This window comes from Epinephelus fuscoguttatus, linkage group LG13 (genome assembly GCF_011397635.1).
Source record: "Epinephelus fuscoguttatus linkage group LG13, E.fuscoguttatus.final_Chr_v1".
In the NCBI taxonomy this organism is placed as follows: Eukaryota; Metazoa; Chordata; class Actinopteri; order Perciformes; family Serranidae; genus Epinephelus; species Epinephelus fuscoguttatus.
The window spans coordinates 15,503,066-15,525,251 of record NC_064764.1 but is presented as its reverse complement, the minus strand read 5'-3'; the positions used below and the strand labels follow the sequence as shown (position 1 = coordinate 15,525,251).

Here is a 22,186-nt window from a genome sequence, read left to right as displayed (position 1 = left end):
TCCCTAGGTGCATACCACTCTGTCTCAACAATGACACATGCACTACTGCTTTGTCTTTTTACTTAAACACTAACATTAATAATTTCTGCATCACAAGACAGAGCACCAATAAACTGAATTTGTATGTTTAGAAACAGGCATAATTTTATGTTTTCTCTGTGCAGGTGGTGGAGGCGTTTGGAAACCCTCGTGGACAGGACTCTCTGTTTGAGCTCCTGTTTGGACCACAGGCCTCCACTGGATCTTCCTTCATTGCAAATGATGACATTCGTTCCATTAACACCATGGCTCCAGAGCTCTCTCAACTCACCAAATGGGACGCTGGTACATTTATTTTTTGAAATTGAAAAGTAATGCACAACAAGGAAGGGTTGTACTGAGGTGCTGATAGCTAGCAGTAGACTTGAAAGTAGGACACAAGTGTCACACACTCTGGCTCCATACTCATTCCTCTTTTATTCAGATGACATTTCAGCCCTCAGGCCTTCTTCAAGATCAACAATCATGAATATCAGTGATCTATTGCCTTTGAACAATAGACAAAAAGTACAGCACAGTATTGTGTACTCTGGAGAGCTAATAATATAAGTCAATAACACAGTAGTCTTTCCCACCAAAATATTTTTCTGCATACAAACAAACAGTTTTGACATTTTAAGTACTCCCACACAGTGATAACTTTGATGCCTCCCCTTTAGGCTCCATCCTGCTGCATGCTGGTGACTTGCAACATCTAAGCTGGTTGGGGCTGCAGTGGACCCTTCTGGCCCAAAGGCCGGCCCTGCGGGACTGGCTACAGCAGCTCTTTCCTAGACTTACTCTGGAAACCTCCAAACTGGACACCAACGCACCAGAGTCCATCTGCCTGCTCGACCTGGAGGTAGGTGGAACCACGTGGGTTGGTTTGGTGGGATCACATAACACCAGATGAGGCTTTGCAGGAGAAGTTTACAGATTTTCACTCATCTCAGATATTCAGCACATCAAGAGTGTTTCAAAATTCGAAATAACAGGAAAATGTATTTTTACCATTAAAATACAGAAGAATGTGTACAGAGTATAATTTGTAATAGATTTGTTAGCCAGAACTTGTCCGTCTCCATTTTTAGCGAGAAGCTTTGTGAATTATTTGACACTCGTGTGCGTGTGTGTTGAACATTTCTACCCAAAATATAAAACTCTCTGTCTCTCGTCTGTTTTACTCCATCCAGGTGTTTTTATATGGTGTGGTGTTCTGTAGCCATTGTCAGCTCCAGGAGACAGCGAAGATCAGCAGCGGCATGAACCAGCAGCAACAACAGCAGCTTTTCGAGCCTCGCTGCCTTCCCCTTCCCCTGCTTCGCCTCTTGACCACTGACAGACAGAGGGAGTGGTGGGACGCCATCTACAGCCTCATTCACAAACAAGCAGCGTGAGTAAAAACTAGGGTTAAAACAAAACATGTAGCATATTGACCAAAATATAAGCTGTGTCAGCCAGTTAGCTTTTTCAATGTGTGACATATTGGATAAGAGTGGTTATCTGTCAGCCTGGCTGTTTGCAGGATGCAACACATACATATAGATACACTTGAATTAATACAAGGTAGGCTGAAGAGTGGGTTAGATTCTGCTCTTCTCTGCTTTTCCTAATTTGAACCTGTTCCTAGATATTCAGACACACAAGACAACATTAGAGTGGATAACAAAGAATAATTTTGTATTCTTGCTGTAAATGAAGAGTTTGAGTGTCTCACATTGTCAGTCCTACAAAGAATAAAATAGTGAGGATGCCAGTAAGTTGTAATTTGTGGAAGATTTGGTTTAAAGTTAATGTAGTTAAGCACTAAATATTAACTTCATTTAAAAATGTTGGCATGGCTATCCACGGTCAGGTCTCTCATAGACCATTGTCAGAGTTATGGATGGAAAAACATTCACTCTATTTTCCCCAAAAGACTCTCCTGTCAATATGCCAGTAAATGTCAACAGTTTTAAATCTCAGGAAAGCAATAGAAAGCAAGAGTGAACTCTTCTACAATTGACTTGTTGAAAGCAGGATTAAACTAACATTAAACCTCTCTTGTGGCATCATTAGTGCTAAAAGACAGGTGTGGGCACAAACATGACATTTTCACAAGAGCAGTCGGGTGCCTGTCTATCTCTTCATTACTCTTTGTCCTCACTTCATCCCAAGAAATGGCATAAACAGGCCAACACAAAGTACTTGAACAGTTTATTGTACATATTTTATGGGCCCTAGTATTCAGTGTTTTTGCTTAATGTCTCTTTGTTGTGTGTCTCCTTGTAGTCCTGGCATGTCAGGCAAACTGCGGATGATTGTGCAGCACGGACTGAGCACTCTGAGGGCTGGAGAGAAACATGGGCTCCAACCAGCACTGGCCATCCACTGGGCACAGTGTCTCAGTCAGACGGTACACACACACACACACACACACACACACACAGGCGCACACATACGCAGGCACATAGACACACTGTTTCCACAAGCTCAGCAAGCAGCCAGCTAGACAAAAGATGGAGATTTTGCAGGAGATTTCCAATTGTTATATAGCTGATTTAAAGGTTTTCTGTTATCTGGTTTTACTGGTTTTGATTTGAGCTTTTTCTATTTCTATTTATACCTGTGACTTCAATTGAAAGGGCCACAATGTATGAGTTAACTGAGTAGTTGTCACCTATTAAATTAACCGCCAACTAATTTAATAATTAAAGGTGATGAGTAATTTTTTAATTAAAAAAAAAAAAAAAGTCCAAATTCTCTTATTCCATCTTCTTTAAAAGTGAATATTTTCTGGTGTCTTTACTCCGCAAATCGATTAATAGAAAAAAATTATCAGCTTAATTGAAAATGAAAATAATTGAACTATACAGTTCCTCCTCATTTCACAACAAAAACCTATATAAGGTAGCAGCTTGCTGGAGGGAGATCACTAGGGAGCTTAAAGTTTCTGGTAACTGAACATTGCTGAAAACAACCTACTTGCTGCTGGCTATAAAATTTAATTACCAGTAAATATCACAGTATAAAACGTGGTTTTTGTTTCATACAAAAATAAGTAGATAGGAAGTACTCACCCATCCTTAGTGATTATGCTTCCAGTCTGATCCCAGACACATAGCTGATAGGTACGTGGTTTGTTTACTTGATGTAACAAAGGTGCATATATAACAGATTTTTTTAAAAGCGTTATTATTTACGTGAGTCTATTGACCAGACTTATTTTATTTGGACTAAGCATGTAACCCACTTTTCAGAAAATCACTAAACAGATAGTATTTGACTTGAATTCCTCCCATTTGTCCGGGACATCGAAGTCTTCCAAGACACATGGACCAGCACCAGATTTTTTCTACAGGGAACACTTGATGCCAAAGTCAGATCACTCAAAACAGTTAACTGAAATTAACTTAAATTGTAATTGTTAACTATCCATCAAGTTACAGTACACACGCTCTTGCTTTGCATTTATACATTGTCAAAGCTACAGCATAATGCCTTGACCATCTTAAATTATTGGGTAATGTGCAACAGCATGAAAGCATGACATGTAGAACTGTCACAGCATAAAGGCTAAGTGTTACACAGTGTTGAGATATACAGCTATATGAGCTACATGATTATCAGTATGATCACCTTCCTTTCTTTTAAACATTAGTAAGAAGGTCAGCTAGAGATGAGTCCACACTAGTTGTGGGTGGCACATGCACACACATAGACATGCAGCACAGCCAGAAAAATAGCACTTGGATAAGTCAGCACCTTGCCAGATAACTGCACCGACACACATGCCTTTCCACCTGCTCCTTTCTGTCACTTAGCCTACAACTGTTAAATGTGATCAAGATGTCCAAACAGCCATGTGTGCTGGTTCTCTGACTATGTCCATTTGTTTCATGGTAGAATTTGAAACAACTGAACTACACATGTCAAAATTGCATGAAGTGTTTTTCTTACCTCGTTTTACCTTCATTAAGTCAATGTGGCAGGCAAACCTTCTCTCCTTGATGTTTAGCAACCTTTTATGTTTAATAATCCAGGGTGATGGCGTGAACTCGTACTACGACCAGAAGGAGTACATCGGCCGCAGTGTCCACTACTGGAAAGTTGCAGTTCCAATGTTGGAACGGATCAAAAACAGACGCAGCATACCAGAACCACTTGACCCCCTCTTCATACACTTTCCCTCCAAAGATATTCAGGTTAATACTGTCTTCTTGTTTTACTTTTATTACAAATTAAATTTTGGACACTCTCAAATCCTTAGGCAACCAAAGATCCTGAGACTTTCGGTTCTGTCTACAGATAACATTTTTTTCTTAACTTCCCTCCTGGAAAGTAATTTTTGTTAGCCTTTTATGTTTTTATGAATATGAATGATGTGCTTGATCTTACAGTGTTTACACATTGTGTAGGCAATGGTTTTTGACATTTTTCAATCAGTAAATGTTAATGTAGATAGCTCTTTGGTAGAGTATGGTAGATCTTAGGGTTTGAGGTTTGATTCCCACTTGGGCCACCACAACAAATATATGCACCTATGATACTAGCAGGTGTTAAGACTGAGGACTTTGCTGGATGCCAGTTCAAAAATGTACCAGGTTGGCTCACTGTTTGTATCTCATGTCCATCTTTCTTTTCAGATTTCTTCTGTAAAAGGCTATGAAGAGGAAGCCAAGATAGCATATGCGACACTCCTTGACATTGAAGGCAAAACAGAGGAGGCCATCGCTACCTTGGAAACAATCAATAACATGTCATCCATCTGGCATTTGGCACAGGTAAGGCATACACTTCTACACAACATACCTGGGATAAGTTGCTCTTAAATATCTCGAACAGTGGTCCTCAATGTTTTGGTTTTGATAGATGTGCACTGAAGATGATTTTTCTTCCCACATTCCAGCCTCTTAAAGCGGGAATAGTGCATTGCCATGATTAACAGATTTCTTCTTAAGATCATCTAACAAACACTGTGGGAGTTTTGGCATAATAAACAAACATTTGCCATAGGTCCTGTGATTTTTTTTTTTTATCATTTAAGTAATGAAAGACTTAGTTAGTGTAAATTCAACAGTATTCATTGTTGGTACCACAAAAGCCACTCAGCCGCCTCCGCTCTGCCTGTCAGTATGGAACAACATTTAAAGGAGCTGCATATCCGTGATTAAGAGTCTGGGGCGGTATTGCCTGCACACAGCTCTCAACATGGAGGTGGCTGAGTTGGCTAGCAGCTATCAATGCTCACTCCATAAGTAGCACCATGGACAGCAATAGTCCTGACAGAGCTTATCCTGTTAAACTGAAGGGGACCAGAAGGTAAGTGCTATGGTTCAGCGACGATGCCATCCCATTATCAGCAGTAGCTGTCATATGAACATTGTGGCAAATAGTTGTTTTCCACTATATTAATGCTCTGAATGTTGTAACTGCTCGTTTAAGCGACAAATTCCTAAAAATTGACCTGGATCTGCCAGCCACTATATGATATGTGATTGGTTTTTCCCTAATATAGATGTTAGTGATTCTGACATCTTTACATGCATTTGCTATTTGTTTTTCTATGCTGTACTATGTTTCCTTCACAGATCTACCAGCGGCTATCAGAGGAGGCAAGCAACGGGGTTGAGGAGACCCAAGACAGGTGCATCACCTTTCTTAGAAAGTTTAGGACCTACCTGTCAAAGATCTACAATGCGAATGCAGATGATATTGATAGGGTAAGTCCCATTTGCTTGTACTTGTTAATGTGAACAACTCTATAGCTGTGTACAGGGTTTCTCCAGATCCTTATAAAGTCTTAAAGGCATTTTATTGATTTATCTCTAAATAAGGTTTCACTTGGTATTAAAATGTCTTAAATCAATTTTTCAAAAGTCTTAAAAATGCAAAGCCATGGTAAGTATGATTTTATGAATAGTTTTTCTGATTTTGTAGTGTAAAATCTAAAAATAATTGGTTACGTTAATTGTTTTTAAAATAATTTACCACGTGCCTCTCGTATTGATGTAGCACACATCAGGATAGTGGAACCAACAACACTCGTATTTTGTTTTCGGCCGAGATGCTCAGATCAGAGGATGCACTGTCTGCCCGCTAGTTGTCATTGTTCCCTGGACAGCATGGAGAACCCAAAGTCAATGAAAATCATCTATTTAACCAAGATTTCATGGCATGGGTGAAACAAATACAAGGCAATGCACTGTGCAAAAAGTTTTCCAAACTCGGCACGATGTGAGTTAAGGCAGTGGAATCCCATATACAGAGTAAAAAAAACACAAAATCGGCAAGAAAACTTGCCATCAAGTGACAGGTACATCGCAGTTCTGTTCCACCCTCGTCCCTGCTACGAGACAGAAAGTCATGTTTTACATTGCAATTACATTTGTGCATAATTGATCAGTAATTGATTTCAGTTTATGTTTTTGTTTTAATTGGTTTCAAATATCATTACAAATGGCATTTAAAAAGCTCTAAGCTTTAGGGACCCTGTTTGTAACAATCTGTTACATGTGTCCCAGCTTCCTGTCTCCATGGAGGAAGTCGTGGATCTCCTGAATGACGTGAACCAGCAGCTGGGCGAGAGTGGGGAGGCCATGGATGAAGAGGAGGAAAAGGAGGAGGAGATTCGAAGAGGACCAGCCCACTCCAGCCCTGCTCATCCCACAGAAACCTCTGCCTCCATATCCCACATAAAGTTTTCCACTCCCTCTCCTAACAAAAGCATCGTCTCTCCTTCAAAACGACACCTGGTAGGTTCAGGTCTTTTTATGTAATCAGTATATTAAGTGTTTGCTTTTGTTTTTTTCACAGAGATATTGATTCACAACACAAACGGTACTTTTTCTGATTTCTTTCTGTGTCGTTTAGATTTCTCCCAAGACACCACCACATTGGGTGGAGGACCAGAAAAGTCTCCTCCAGATGCTGTGTCAGCAAGTTGAAGCCCTCAAGGTCAGGATAAGAAGTTAAACCTTTTTTTTTCTTTTTTTTTTTTTAAATTTTTATTATTCCATACAAATTGACACTGTTTCCACACTCAAAGCAGCATTGTATAACTATGTTCATGTACTGAAAAAGATATGAGTGTTGCCATGAATTTATCATAGCAAAAAGGAAAATTTGTTGGAAGCATTTGGGTTGACAGCAGAAAATTAAATTGGAGCAGATGAGATTAACTCGCATGTGATAAAATGTATTTAGGAAACAGGAAATTGAATAAAGGTTTCTAATAATAGCCTGTTTCAAGTTAAGACCTGGTTCTACCTGCAGATGAGGTATATTTAAAATATCTATTTGAAAACAATAAAACTATTTGACAGTTTACAATAATTAAACTATGAATGACTCAGCGTATGTTTATATTCTACTTTTATTGTGAATTTCTGTAAAGATGTCAAATTGAGTCACTCTTTGTTTTGCAGAATGAGGTTCATGATCTGAGACACAACTCTTCAGGGAATGCAGGCTCCCCTCATCACAGGATGTACGGGGAGAGCTATGGGGCCGAGGGCCTACAGGAGACCTTTACTCCAGTGCAGTCCTACCATGGGGCCCCACTAACAGGTCAGCATGCTACATAGAACCAAAGCTTTCTTAATTGTTCCATATTTTTGTCTTGAAGTATTGAACAGCAATAATATGTAAAATCAACAAAATTTTTATATATTTCTTTCTTCTTCTTTTTTTCTTCTCCAAGTTGCCACTACAGCCCCCTCTGTGTACTACAACCAGTCTCCAGCTTATAACTCTCAGTATCTCCTGCGCACAGCAGCAAATGTAACCCCCACTAAGGTAATTATGGCTGTTGAACAGTAGTTTACAGTAATAACCCTGTCAACAGTATATGGAATGACATGATTTCTTTTTTTTTCTTTTTTTCTTTGTCTCTTTACATAGGGTCCAATGTATAGTATGAACCGTATGCCACCTCAGCAGCACATGTATGCCTACCAGCAGCCCACTCATACTCCTCCATTGCAGACAGCCCCAGCCTGCATTTACCCTCCTCAAGAGCAGGTCTTCGGTGCCCCTCTTCGATTTGAATCACAAGCCACGAGCCTTCTTTCCCCCTATAGTGAAGAATATTACGGGCAGAGTGTAACCCAACAAACCACCAACCCTCCCCTGCCTGAACCTGGCTACTTCACCAAGCCATCTGTAGTCCCTGTTCAGCCACCAAAGAGTATTGAGGGGAAGCCTATGGACTTTGGGAAGCTCTCCTTCAGCCAGCAGGCACCTGCTGAAGTCCCCAAAGTGCCTAGTTTTGGAGCAGGGGCAGTTGCCCAGTCAACGCCTTCAGCTGCTTTTAAATTCAACTCCAACTTTAAATCAAACGATGGAGATTTCACTTTTTCAGCTTCCCAGGCCAAACATAGTGAAAGTCTTCTTGGTCTTCTTACATCAGACATTCCCACTAAAACAGATACCATCCCAGAGAAGCCTGCGGCCCAGGAGCAGCCCCCTGGCCAAACAGGCATCTTCACCTTTGGCAATAAAAATGTTACTGGCTTCTCCTTTGCTGATTCTGCACACAACACAGGCACTGGAAGTCTTTTTGGAAATGTGGAGCAGCCATTTAAATTTGGGGATGTGACCAAGCCAGTGTTTGGGGTTGGAACGTCTGCAGCAGAAGAGGAAAGAGCAGCAGAGAGCGACAATGACAGCACTCATGTTGAGGAGGATGAAGATGGTCCTCACTTTGAACCCATTGTACCCCTTCCTGATAAAGTAGATGTGAGAACAGGTGAGGAGGAGGAGGAGGAAATGTTTTGCAACAGGGCAAAGCTGTATCGATTTGACACAGACACAAAAGAGTGGAAGGAGCGAGGCATTGGCAATATTAAAATCTTAAAACACAGCAGTAAAGGAAAGGTCCGCCTCTTAATGAGAAGGGAACAGGTTCTTAAGATCTGTGCAAACCACTATATTAATGCTGATATGCTACTGAAACCGAATGCTGGCTCTGACAAATCCTGGGTCTGGAATGCCATTGATTATGCAGATGAAGAGCCCAAGCCTGAACAGCTGGCCATCCGCTTCAAAACAGTAGACGAGGCAGCCCTTTTCAAAGCTAAGTTTGAGGAAGCCCAGAAAATTGTGCTCAAATCAAATGAGAAGCCTGATCAACAGGAGAAGAAAGAGGAAAGCATAAAAGATTCTGAATCACTCGCAGCCCAGTTTGCGCTTAAAGATGGAGAATGGGACTGCACTGTGTGCTGTGTAAGAAATAAACCCACAAATATGCAATGTGCTGCTTGTCAAACTGCCAATCCCAATTCCTCATCCAAGCCAGACATTCAGGCTGTTGGAGAAACCAAAACCAGTCCCTTTACTTTCAAATTCGGGATTGATTCATCAAAACCCAGCAGTTCTGGCTCTACTTTCACTGGATTTGGTGCTTTTGGATCATCTATACCCTCCTCATTTACATTTGGCACAAGCACCTCAAAATCTGCTGACACAGCCACCAGTGCATTTGGTTCTGGCTTTGGGGCTCAGTTTGGCAAGAAACCTGGGCAGTGGGACTGTGATGTATGCCAAGTAAGAAATGAGGCCTCTGCAGACAGTTGTGTTTGTTGTAAAGCTCTTAAAGCCTCACCTAAAACAACTGCAACAGCTCAACCGGCACCAGCTGCAGATGTAACAGATGCACCCTCTGTATCTGCTGTTGGCTCTGGGTTTGGTGCCCAGTTTAGCAAGAAACCCGGGCAGTGGGATTGTGGTGTATGTGAAGTAAGAAATGAAGCCTCTACTGACAAATGTGTTTCCTGTGGAGCCCCCAACCCTGCTGCTAAATCAACAAAGGAGGCTCCGGTAGCTTCAAATCCACCAGCAGTGTCTGGATTTGGGGCTGAGTTTGCAAAGAAGGATGGGCAGTGGGACTGCAATACCTGCCTGGTCAGAAATGATGCATCAGCTGCTGAATGTGTGTCCTGCAGTTCCCCAAATCCCAATCCCTCTTTAGAAGCCATGTTTACCAAGAAAGATGGGGAATGGGATTGTGACACTTGTCTGGTGAGAAACAGTGCCTCTGCCAATAAGTGTGTGGCCTGTCAGACACCAAATCCCAATGCTAAAAGCACAAGCAGCACTGCTCCCTCAGCCTCCTCATTCAGCTTTACATTTGGAAGCAAGAGTTCATCAAGCCAGCCTGCTGGAACTGGATTTACAATGCCTTTTGAAACTGGCAGCACTTTTACATTTGGTCAAAATAAAGACAAAAGCTCTGCTGCTTCTTTTAAGTTTGAAGCTCTTCAGTCTGGGTCTAGTTCTACAAGTTCTTCAGGCTTCTCTTTCTCAATGCCCATTCCAGCTGGTGGTTTCAAGTTTGGCATTCAGGACTCTGCAAAAGAAACTTCCTCAACTGATAATGAAATGCCTCCATCAGGGTCAGCCTCCAGTTTCCTGAAAAGCATAGCTGACAAACACAAGGAGAAAGAAAATGTGTCTACACTCTCAATGGGCCAAACAGAGCAAGAGCAAAATCCATTAATTGCTGGAAAAAGTGAATTTAGTTTTGCAGACTTGGCAAAGTCCACTGGAGGAGACTTCCAGTTTGGCCAGCAGGACCCCAATTTCAAAGGTTTCTCTGGGGCTGGTGAGCAGGTGTTCTCAACCCCCACCAAGACAGATGCCTCAAATGAGCTAGAAGATGACGACATGTATAAAACAGAGGAAAATGATGATATTCAGTTTGAACCAGTGGTTCAGATGCCTGATAAGGTGGACCTGGTGACAGGGGAGGAGGATGAACAGGTTCTATATTCTCAGCGTGTCAAGCTGTTCAGATTTGACTTGGACAGCAGTCAGTGGAAAGAACGTGGTGTAGGAATCCTTAAATTCCTGAAAAACAGCTCTAATGGCAGACTAAGGGTACTGATGAGAAGAGAGCAGGTTCTGAAGGTGTGTGCCAACCACTGGATCACCACCACCATGAATCTAAAGCCCTTGGCAGGTTCCGACAAAGCATGGATTTGGATGGCCAACGACTTCTCGGATGGAGACGCTAAACTTGAACAGTTGGCTGCTAAGTTTAAAACCCCAGAGCTTGCTGAGGAGTTTAAGGAAAAGTTTGAGGAGTGTCAGAGACTTCTCTTGGACATCCCCCTACAAACACCCCACAAACTTGTTGACTCAGGCAGAACGGCACGCCTCATTCAGAAAGCAGAGGAAATGAAGTCTGGTTTGAAAGACCTGAAATCCTTTTTGACAGACGAGAAAACAAAGATCAAAGATGACGACAGCCAAGTAGACATTACAACATCTAGCAATGTTTCAAACCTTGTAATCAAGCCTCACGGTGAAACCACTGGCCCCACCTTGGAATGGGATAACTATGATCTAAGAGAAGAGGCTTTAGATGATACTGCTAACTCATCAGTCTATGCCTCTCCAATGGCCAGCAGCCCCCTCAGAAAGAACCTTTTCCGCTTTGGAGAATCCACTGGTGGATTCAGCTTCAGCTTCCAACCTGGCATCAGCCCCTCCAAGTCTCCTGCCAAGCTTAACCAGAGCAGAGCCTCAGTAGGTACTGATGACGAGCAGGATGTAACCCAGGATGAGGAGAGGGATGGCCAGTACTTTGAACCTGTGGTCCCCTTGCCCGATCTGGTGGAGGTTTCTACAGGAGAGGAAAACGAACAGGTGGTCTTCAGTCACAGGGCCAAACTGTATCGCTACGATAAGGAACTTGGTCAGTGGAAGGAGAGGGGTATCGGAGACCTCAAAATCTTGCAGAATTATGAGACCAAACGAGTGAGGCTGATAATGAGGAGAGACCAAGTACTTAAGATCTGTGCCAACCACAGGATAACACCGACCATGAAGCTAGAACCTATGAAGGGTGCGGAGAAGGCCTGGGTCTGGAGTGCCTTGGACTTCTCTGAAGCACTAGAGGGTAAAATGGAGCAGTTGGCTGTGAGATTCAAGCTGCAGGACACTGCAAACACATTTAAACAGGTATTTGATGAGGCCAAGATTGCCCAAGATAAAGAGGAACTCATGACACCAGTGACATCCAGGGTTACCACACCTCAAGACAGTGGACCCAAGGCATCTGCTCAGCCTGCTACACCTGTGTGCGGGAAGGCAGCCATTGCTGTTCTGGAAGAGACCACGAAGGAACGTACAGAGCTTCCCCCGGACAGTAAGCCATGTGCAGCTCGGTCCCCAAGTCCAGTTAACCCCTCAAAGACAGTGGTGTCACCCCCTAAGTTTGTCTTTGGCAGTCAAAGTCTGCAAAAGTTTTTTGGCTCTCCTAAATTTAATTCTGAGACTGAGGAATCTGGATCCAGTTTGAAAGCCAAAGATTCTGGACGTCCTGCCAAGGATTCACCTGCAGCACCTGCATTCAAAATCCCAGAAAAAGGTAAAAAAAAAAAAAAAATCTTAATATATGTGCAGTATTTGTTTGATTTTCTGATTTGTTTTTGAATGAGTATCATGACTGTTTTTGTTCATTTGAGTTTTAGTCTATTGTCTTGTTTCATTTGCATCTCATTGCTCCATCATCATCATATACTGGTTGACCCAGCCAAGACCCTTCTCAAAATTTTATATACTTTATATAAATTGTTTTATTATGTTAAGATAATCTGAACCTTTAGTAAAACTGTGTACAGTAAATTATCGACAGGAAGTTTTAGTCAACACGCTAAACATGTTGCATACCCTTAGAGCTTGAGCACAGTTCATACACACGTCACATTTTCATTTTAACACTTTTGGCTGTGTTTTATGATTATGATACCAGCCTCACTATTAGTTTCTCTTCGTCCAACAACCCATCATCCTTTAGGGCTGGATTTTAGGCTTTTCAAAGATAACCCAATGGCTTTTTGGACCAGCACATCAACCACCCAATTTGAACCCCCAGGTACTCTAATCACTGCAGTGTGTGTTAACACCTCTCAGCTGTCACCTGGCTGGCCCCTATCACTAGGGCTGAACGATTAATCAAATTCAAATCGATATTGCGATGTAAGAGAACGCAATTTTCAAATCGCGAAAGCTGCCGGGGCTCCATGTGCATACACGCTGCCCTACGCTCCACATGATGTGAAGGAAATAGATGAAGAAAACCTATTGTAAAATGCCACACGCAAGCTTTGATGCTTGCAGTACTACCATGTGACAATAGCCAAGGCCATGTTTTAGTGCAATTCACGTGGTGTTTGAGGAACAGCCCAGTGCATAGTGCGTATGTAGTGTGGGCGTAGCGAGTGCGTAGTAAGTGACAGAGAGAGTAATGGTAAATGAATACACTAAGAGCAGTGTTGGTGATCAGAGCAGAGAGAAAGTTAGCTATAAAGTTGTCAAGCAGAAGTAAATCTACAGTGCAGGCTTCAGTTTGAACATGAATAAATGCTGCTGCTCATGAAGACCAAGTAAAGTTCTCGTGTCTGGCTTTCCAGCCCCTGGGGAAAGTGAGAGGGAGTTGGTCCCCAAGTGAGCAACAATGTCCCAACCATAGTCTTGAAGCTGTAGCAGGAACAGTTGACAACATGTTGACAATAAGGCTTTGAGTTATCTAAATATTTTAGAGTGTTAGAGCCATAGTCAGTGTGCACTTCAATTTCTGTGATTGGTTACAATAGCTTAACTTACAGGACATCAGTAGGATTAAGATTTATTTTTCAATAACAATATTACAGATAAGGAAGAAGATAGAGCTAGATAAGGAACTTTTAAAAAAAGAAAAAAAAAACGCACTAAATTGTTATCGCAATATCGGTTTCAAATAATCACAGTTAGATTATTTTCCTTTATCGTTCAGCCCTATTTGTCACGAGACAGAAATAACCTGGATGCACGGAGTGGGAAAAAAAACATTGACGCTAATGTGTTGCATGTCCAATGTGTGGAGGTGCAGTTTTTTTATTGTTCAAAAAATACTCAAGTTTGTCACAACATTTAAGTGTCTCACACTGGAGGGATTTTATCTGCTAGTTTGTCAGGGTCCTGCTGTAAAAAGTCTGTAATTCATAAAAATGAGTTTAAAACTGACTCAGGTAATATAGATTTAAATTTAGTCACAGAGATCCTCAAGGGCTTTTATCATGGCTGAGCAGTAATTCAGTATTATCATTCATCTTCTCATATAATATGTCATGATGACATTCTCATTCTGATATTGTGGTTCACAGTTCTCATGTCTAAATGAAAAAACTTTTTTTTAACTTAGCAAAGCCTGGTAGAATGAACTCTTAGATACAGTGTTTCTCATACATTGATTTATTTGTAGTGGCCTGTCACGATATCAGCATTGACTCCTACGTATTAATTTTCTGTTATTTTTACTATATAAAATGGGTAAAATGGTATTTTATTGTAGAGCTGCACGGTGCAGTGCATTGATTCGCTCAGTCCCTCTTTCTCTCTGCACAGATGAAAAAAAAAAATTTGGCTAGCTAGTGCACCCAGCAGTCTGTCCGCCTCACTCTCTGCCTAGGAGACTACTTCACCGGGAGAAGAGTGGGTCACGACTCCAGAAATGGATCTTAAGTTAACACCTGTAACAAGTCAAATTCAGCCAGCACAAACCCCAGCACCTTGTGGTCTAACTTGTGCAACAGAAAGTTTGCTGATCCAGCAGGGAGTCGGGGCGGCCTGATATCAGAGCCCTGGCACTGGCATTTGTCCTAGCTGAATTAGAGTTGCTACAGCCACTACCTGAAGGTCCATGTATTCCCCCCACCCCCCCAACCCACTCAGCTACCACCACAAATAGAATCCAGTTCTGTAAGAAACAATAAAATAGTCGTTTGGTTCTTGTAAATCTAAAAATGATGTTGATTTTGTCTGTACAGTATTTCTCCTACCTGCCAGAGAGCAAATGTCCAGTTATGTTTGGTCAGACTTTGTCTCATCTGAGTCTTGAAGCTACATTAGAACAATCAGAAGGTCTCATACTAGGCTTTAGGTGGACTACTAGGTTTTGCTTCTATATGTACATGAAAAATGTCACATTGCATTTAGCATTTCATGAATAAATGCACAGAATCAAATAAGAGTTTTGTATAGCAACAGGAGACACATTAAAAGTTATGCCTTTTGAAAGGCGAGCTGAGAAGATTCCTCGCAGAGCGTTCCCTCACATAGGAATGCACTGTGCAAACGTCACACGTGCCATTTTTAGTGCGGGAAGTGTAGCAACAGCATGAAATGCAATTCCCCATCTGGTCTGCCAGTGATGTGCACCTCAGCAAAGGCTAATTAGAGTTAAAGCTCAGGTATTGGTTGTATTTAATGCAACAGTAGTGTGTGTGCTACAGCAAGGCTGTCAAATGTGAAATGAAAAACGGACATATGCATACAGAAATGTTCCCTTAATACAACTTGTCTCACACATTTGAAAATCAGTCGCATGCTATTCATTTTTGCAGTGCATGACTTTTTTCTGTGTGGAACTAACACCTGTGGATGTAAAGGGAATAAAGCAGCTTAATTCCTCTGTTCTTCTGAGCCTCCGCAGGCTGACTGTTCATTGTTCTACTTCTGTTGTATCTGTCTGTCTCAGGGACACCTCAGGCAGAAGGAGGCGCTGCAGGGTCAGGTGAGGACTCGGATGTGGAGGTTTTGTATGTCAGGGAACCCACTGCTGAGCAGGCAGCTTTAGCCAGGAAACTCCTGCTGCCTCTCACCTTCTTCTGCTACAAGAATGAACCCGGCTACACCAGTGACGACGAAACTGACGGTAAGGCTAAAAAAGGACTATAAAAGTGTGTGCTGTTTCCTCTTATGCCTTTTGCATTAGGAGTTTGTTGCTGATGTCTCTCACCATGACAACAAAATGTGTTAATATCTGTAAAGTTGGCCATCATGAGGCTGAAAATCTGAATACTTTAATCAGAGAAGTAGACAAAACAAACAGAAAACTGTCTCAGATTCTTGCCCGCTGGCATTGCCCAAGGAATGACTGCAAATTAAAAAAGTAATTTAAGTGAAATTTGTGTTGAATTTGTTTTGAACTTTCAGATGAGGACTTTGAGTCAGCAGTAAAAGCCCTGAATGGAAAGCTCTATCCTGATCCTCCTGAGAAAAAGGCTGCAGCATGTGGTGATGGTATGTATGTCATATCCTGTCATACTATTTTCCACACTCTCTCTTCTGTCATTTGTCAGTTACCATGTCAGTTTCATTAGTTTCACAGACAGTTTAGTGGCTGTGATAGATACATGATCTTTTCTAAGTGTGCAATATACTATTCACTGTATGGCTTAGTATGTGGACTTAAAGTAATGCTCACCTCGCCTGCCAGTCATTCTCTAGCCCTAAACTTGTATGTACTGCATTCAGAGTCAGACTGCCAGGTGGTGTGGGAGAAAAAGCCGACGCCGGAAGAAGAGGAGAAGGCCAAAAGTCTCCAGCTTCCACCCACCTTTTTCTGTGGCCTGAGCACCACAGACAGCGACCCAGACCAGGACAAGCCTGAAGACTTTGAGACAGAAGTCCGCAAGGCACAGCAAGACCTGGTAACGGACACAACATTTATAAAAGCTGCTGAATTTATACAGATAATAATCCAAATCAAATAATCATGTCAGCAGACAGTATCCAACTGTCGAAGCAGTGAGTGTATTTGAGTTAAGCCTAGTTCACATTACACGATTTTCACCCTGATTTTGCGTCGCAGAGACTATCATAATCTTTTCAGTGTTCATACCTGGTGACGTGTGTTTCTGTCAGTGGGAGTCTCGCCAACTGCGTTACGACCTGTGTGTGCACACCACAAGATTTCTCCACCAAGCCCTCACTGACAGAGCCACAGATGATGCAGTGACGTCACCAAACTTGGAGACGACACATCGTAAAGGCATGAATATTCTTTATTATCTAGGGTCCAAACACTACGTGCTCCCTGTGATCCTGTGGACACCACCGTTGTTGTTGCTTGCTGGCTGGCTTGTCAGTGTTGCCAGATCTTGGGAGAGAAACAAGCAACCAGGGCTGTGGAAACAAGCCCAAAAGAAGTGACTATCATGCGTTTATATAACTTATTAGACGGATATATATAGAGAAAGGTGACGCTTAGAGAGCAAGCCCAAATAAGCAGCTCCACTTTAGAAACAAGCCCAAAGTTGCGGCCAAGTGGCAACCCTGTGGCTTGTCCTCCTCACATTTCTTCTGTCCTCCTGCGTGCTGACGTGGGACGTATCCCGCCTCTCATTGGCTGATGCTTTTTGTCGGTCGTGTCAGACTTCTCCAGTTTTCTAGCATGCCAGATATCCAGTCCCAGTCACAGACAAGGGCGTGACTTGCTTGTTGGCTTGTTCACACATGAGGACTCGTCGTGGCAGACTATCTGCCGACTCACTTCCGACCTAAGGTGGTTCTCAAGATCCTCTGCGACGTCAAAATCGTGGTGAAAATCGTGTAATGTGAACTAGGCTTTAGTTTAACTAGTTGCAGATGTGTTTTGTTAATGTAGCATTAAGACAGCATCAATATTGTAGTGTAATTGCTAAATTGTTGCAGGGTGCCCAGCTTAACGAAGCTGAAAAGGCCTCCAGCAGCCCTGCTGTGGCCGCAGAAGAACCAGCATCAGGCTCTTCATCCAGCAGCACCGAAGTTACAGGCAGTCCAGATACCGCAGCCAGCACAACAGACGCTCCAAGCAGCACAGACACCGCAGCCAGCACAGACGCTCCAAGCAGTATAGATACTGCTGCCAGCACAGCCGCTGTAGACATCACAGATACTGTAGCCAGCACAGACGCTGTAGGCATCACAGATACTGCAGCCAGCACATCTATAGCAGAGGAGCAGACTTCAGACCAGCCAACAGAGACTGAGAGTGAAGCTCCTAGCAGCAGCTCTCCCATTGACCTGTCAACTAAGAAGAGCCCAGAGCCAGAGTCCAACACGGGGACTGCCGCTGCAACCTCTACTTCTACAACAGCCAGTCAAGGTAAACACCACTTGCTGTTCATTACAGATGAACAGATGTAAGACCGTTGACCTTTGACAGTCTACCTGCTGTGCGTGGGTCAGCACTAGTGTGTTAAATTTGAGAAGCAGCCTTTTTAGTCCAAACTTTCCTGCCAGATTTACAAACAAATCTCAGTTACTGAGATTATTTCCTCATGATTGCATACATGTAGTCACTGATTTACTGGTGTCTCTATCTATTCCACTTGCTTACCAGAGTAGGTTGGTCTGAATACTACTCAGCAGCCTCAGTTATAATATGAAAACATAGCACATCCTGCCCACCCAAGTTTGGGAAGGAGATGCATACATAAGGAATACTTCACTTCCCAAATAACCATTTGTATATCAGTTACTCAACCCATGTTACACTGAACCAAAGAGGAAAACTGTGGTTTCTTGCATCCCTCTGGTGAATGAAGAATCCAAACATGTGCATTTAAGCTACAACATTACTATTTAAAACTGAACTCAAAGTGACACTTATCTGTGCTCTCCTCAAAGCCAGACTACATTGACAAAAACAGTAATTTTACCTCACTGAACATGGGAGATGCTGCTCTACAGTTGCCTCAATCCAAAAGTTTGTCTTATTGTGTGACTCTAATGAATCAAAGCGAACCCTTTAAAACACAGAAGTCACACAATAATAAACAACTTACTGAGGCAGCGTTAGACCAGCAGGTCACCTTTTCTGTGAGAGAAAAGTACTGTTTTTGTCAGTGGAGTCGAGCTTTGAGGAAAGCATCAATGAATTTCACTATAATTTTAGTTTTAAATACTACTTATGTTTCAGTGAAAATGTATGTGTTTGGAAGCGCTGAGCATCCGACTGGATAAATGAGACTTTGATTATAAGTTCAGTTCATTAATAATGTTGACGGTTTTTGGATTCTTTGTTCACCGTGAAGGCATGCGAGAAAGTTTTTTTTTCCCCAAAGTCAGTGTCGTAAGGGGAGAATAACTTCTTCCACCTAAATAAATATTCCTTTAAATAGATTTAGCTGATTATACTCATACTCATATCCTTTTACTTCAGTAAGATTTTGAATGCTTTTAATGGATTATTGCATTAAAAGAATTTTTGTAATGTTGTATTTTTACTGAAGAAAAAAATATGAATATATTTAGCACCACAAAGTATCAGCTTCAGCTTAGATTTATTGCAGAACTGTTGCCTCATTACTTCATGCAGTGCTGGTATTGTTGTGTCCAACACACTATCTGCTGGAATCCTGCACACAATATGAAAGGAATAATAAAAACTGCATTCAGTTCAGTATTTCATGATGTCTTTCTCACTCCCACCACAGACTCCTCCAGCTTTGGCTTCGACTCGCTTGGAGGCTTCTCTTTTGCTGATCTGGCCCGAAACACAGAGTCATTTGCATTTGGAACTCAAGGTCAGCTTCAACATTGGCATTTGTTAAGATGGTCTTTCTTTGTGACAGCTGACTGTTGTTGCATGTTGTTAGCGACACATCACCACAAAATTATATTTCACCACATATTTATTGGTTCTCTTTGAAAAAGACTCCAACTTCTCGTGGGCGAACGCTGGAGCGACAGTATTTGGCACCGCAGCGACCTCAGCACCAAAAAACAATGCTGATGAGGATGGCAGTGATGAAGAGGATGCTACTAATAATGTGGACATTCACTTTGAGCCAATAGTGTCACTACCAGAGGTACCTTAAAATGCTGAAGTCTAATATTTTGATCTTTTGTTAGATATTTAATTGAAGTTTAGTGAATGAGGTACAGGAACACAGCTCATCCTTGTGTAATTGTGTGTCTCTCAGGTGGAGACAAAGTCTGGAGAGGAGGATGAGGAAATCCTGTTTAAGGAGCGCGCCAAGCTGTACCGATGGGACCGGGATCTCAGCCAGTGGAAGGAGCGTGGCATTGGTGACCTCAAGATCCTCTTCCACCCAACCAAACATTTCTACCGAATCCTGATGAGAAGAGAGCAGGTGCTGAGAGTTTGTGCCAACCACACAATCACACAGGCAATGGAGCTCAAACCCATGAATGCCTCAGCGAATGCACTGCTCTGGACTGCCACAGACTACTCAGGTACACATGTAGTGTGTCTGTTTTCCTTCTGTCTGTTAATAGCATGCTGTAGTGACCTAACACTTTTATAACTGTGAATTGATTACCTGCACTTTAATTAACGTGATTTCTTTCTTTTCTTTTGTATGATGATGACAATAATTGGGTTTTGTATAGTTGTGGATTCTGAAGGCAGACTTTAGCTAAATATTACTTTGTGCTAACATGTGTATTGAAGTTTTTTTTTTTTTTTGGCTGTCCTCTTGCTTATCGTCTTTTCCTCTGTCCTCCCAGACGGCGACGGTGTAGTGGAGCAGCTGGCAGCCAAGTTCAAAACCCCTGAAATAGCTGAATCCTTCAAGAAGACCTTCACTGAGTGTCAGAGCCGCACAGGCCAAACTGAAGGAGACGCCTCGAGTGTCTCCTCGCCCCAGATGTCCAGAGTTCAAGAACACTCCAGAGACACTAACCCCCGGGTGTTCCTCAAAGTGGCAGGTGACGGCCAACCACTGGGCACCATCACCATCGAGCTTTTTTCCCATATTGTCCCCAAGACAGCAGAGAACTTCAGGGCTCTCTGCACCGGCGAGAAAGGCTTCGGGCTTCGGGACTCCATCTTCCACAGAGTCATACCGGACTTTATGTGTCAGGTGAGGAGATAATCAAGATCAGATGACCGATGTTTCACACATTCTGGCCAATGTTTGAAATATGACATGTCATGCACTGTAATGCGATCATGGTCATCTGTCATGTGAAATTTGGGATTTCCACACAAAAGACACCAACACAGTGGCAGTATTTTAGCTAGTGTGATGAGAAAAAGTCATTACAACAAACTGTCTTGAAATAATAAGTTAGTATTTCAATATAATAAGAAGCTTTCCCAAAATAATGACACAGTATCGTTCCTCATTTTTTTAAGAAACTATGCCCTTTTTTAGATGAGTAACTCATAATTTCAAGGAGGTTTATGATTATGACTTTCAGTAGGGCCACACAATTGTGGCCAAATTGATAATCATGGTTATTTATCACAATTATTCATCAATTTTTAGGGTCACATTTTTGCTATTGCACTTTCACATTTAAACGAACCACTTCCATGTTGTGCTGCATTCCTGCCAATGTACAAATCGTTGCATCAAAATAAGGTTCTTTTCACCTGAATTCAGTGGATCTCCTAGAAACAAAATATAAATGTAATTGTACCCCAAAAATAAGCGAACTAAAAATAAATATGCCAATATGGAATGCAACCAAATAAAAACAGTGTTCATTGGACACATCTTTGGCCAAGTTGAATGTGATTACAATGGTTATTTCAATCTGTCTTTGAGAGCTGGATGGACACGTACGTAAAAAAAAAAAAAAAAAAAAAAAATATATATATATATATATATGTATGTATATATATATATATATAACGGTCATGGCACTGATATACTGCACTTTTTTTTTAGTATATAAATTATTGATTTTTCAAATACAAATTAAACTTTTGTTAGCATACTAGAATAATATAATCACCTGCCTTTTCAGTACACTAGATACATTTTGCATCAGTAACAACAACTGAAGTGAGATGAACAGACTGAAAACAAGGGCGTACTCTGCACCACCTGATTTGGTCTGAATATTGTCGCCGTCTCGCTGTGCCTCTGCGGGGCTGAGCCGTCAGTGTGTGCAGCGCAGCAGAGACAGACAGCAGAGTTATATAACCTTGTTATGTTACTGTAAGTGCCGTAAAAAGCCAAGAAGAGTAATTTATCAATGAGATCCGTGCAAAAGATGGACAGACTCCAAATGATGAAAAATATTGCCGTAAAAAGTGTCATTTGCGTCACAACAATATAAACAATAGAGCAAAATATTAAACAATAGACATTTTTGTCTCGTCACACGATTATATATATCGTCATATCGCACAGCCCTATCTCAGAGCCTTTCATCGCAAAGCCTCTCCTTCCGGGGCTGCTGCATTGTGTCCTCAGCTGCCTGTACCAAAGAGCACAGTGAAAGTGAAGAGTGCTCACTCCGCAGTAAAATCTGGGGACCAAAAAGAAAAGACTGCTCAACTTTTAGCAATCTCAGTTGACCGAGGGGTCTCTGATTGATAATTCAAATCTTCTTCACCTTTCACGGGGCAGCCCCATTAATATTCGATTAAGTTTGCAACCCAAACTTACAGGACTTTTTT

The 22,186-nt window shown here is 41.9% G+C and overlaps 1 protein-coding gene across 2 annotated transcripts in view; it reads left to right on the top strand.

Moving 5' to 3' along the window:
• Positions 1-22,186, top strand: part of ranbp2 (RAN binding protein 2) — a 32,027-nt gene that overhangs the window by 7,469 nt on the left and 2,372 nt on the right. Inside the window, exons 9-29 of one of the 2 annotated variants that reach the window (XM_049593654.1) lie at positions 165-324; positions 699-880; positions 1,212-1,411; positions 2,290-2,413; positions 4,041-4,202; positions 4,644-4,781; positions 5,589-5,720; positions 6,522-6,752; positions 6,871-6,954; positions 7,425-7,566; positions 7,700-7,794; positions 7,900-12,370; positions 12,800-12,877; positions 15,521-15,697; positions 15,979-16,065; positions 16,300-16,475; positions 17,479-17,911; positions 19,245-19,334; positions 19,465-19,619; positions 19,734-20,007; positions 20,281-20,636. In XM_049593654.1, the coding sequence (XP_049449611.1) occupies positions 165-324; positions 699-880; positions 1,212-1,411; positions 2,290-2,413; positions 4,041-4,202; positions 4,644-4,781; positions 5,589-5,720; positions 6,522-6,752; positions 6,871-6,954; positions 7,425-7,566; positions 7,700-7,794; positions 7,900-12,370; positions 12,800-12,877; positions 15,521-15,697; positions 15,979-16,065; positions 16,300-16,475; positions 17,479-17,911; positions 19,245-19,334; positions 19,465-19,619; positions 19,734-20,007; positions 20,281-20,636 (7,947 nt within the window). The remainder of the gene's footprint in view (positions 1-164; positions 325-698; positions 881-1,211; positions 1,412-2,289; positions 2,414-4,040; positions 4,203-4,643; positions 4,782-5,588; positions 5,721-6,521; positions 6,753-6,870; positions 6,955-7,424; positions 7,567-7,699; positions 7,795-7,899; positions 12,371-12,799; positions 12,878-15,520; positions 15,698-15,978; positions 16,066-16,299; positions 16,476-17,478; positions 17,912-19,244; positions 19,335-19,464; positions 19,620-19,733; positions 20,008-20,280; positions 20,637-22,186) is intronic. The other variant, XM_049593655.1, reaches the window with a different exon arrangement.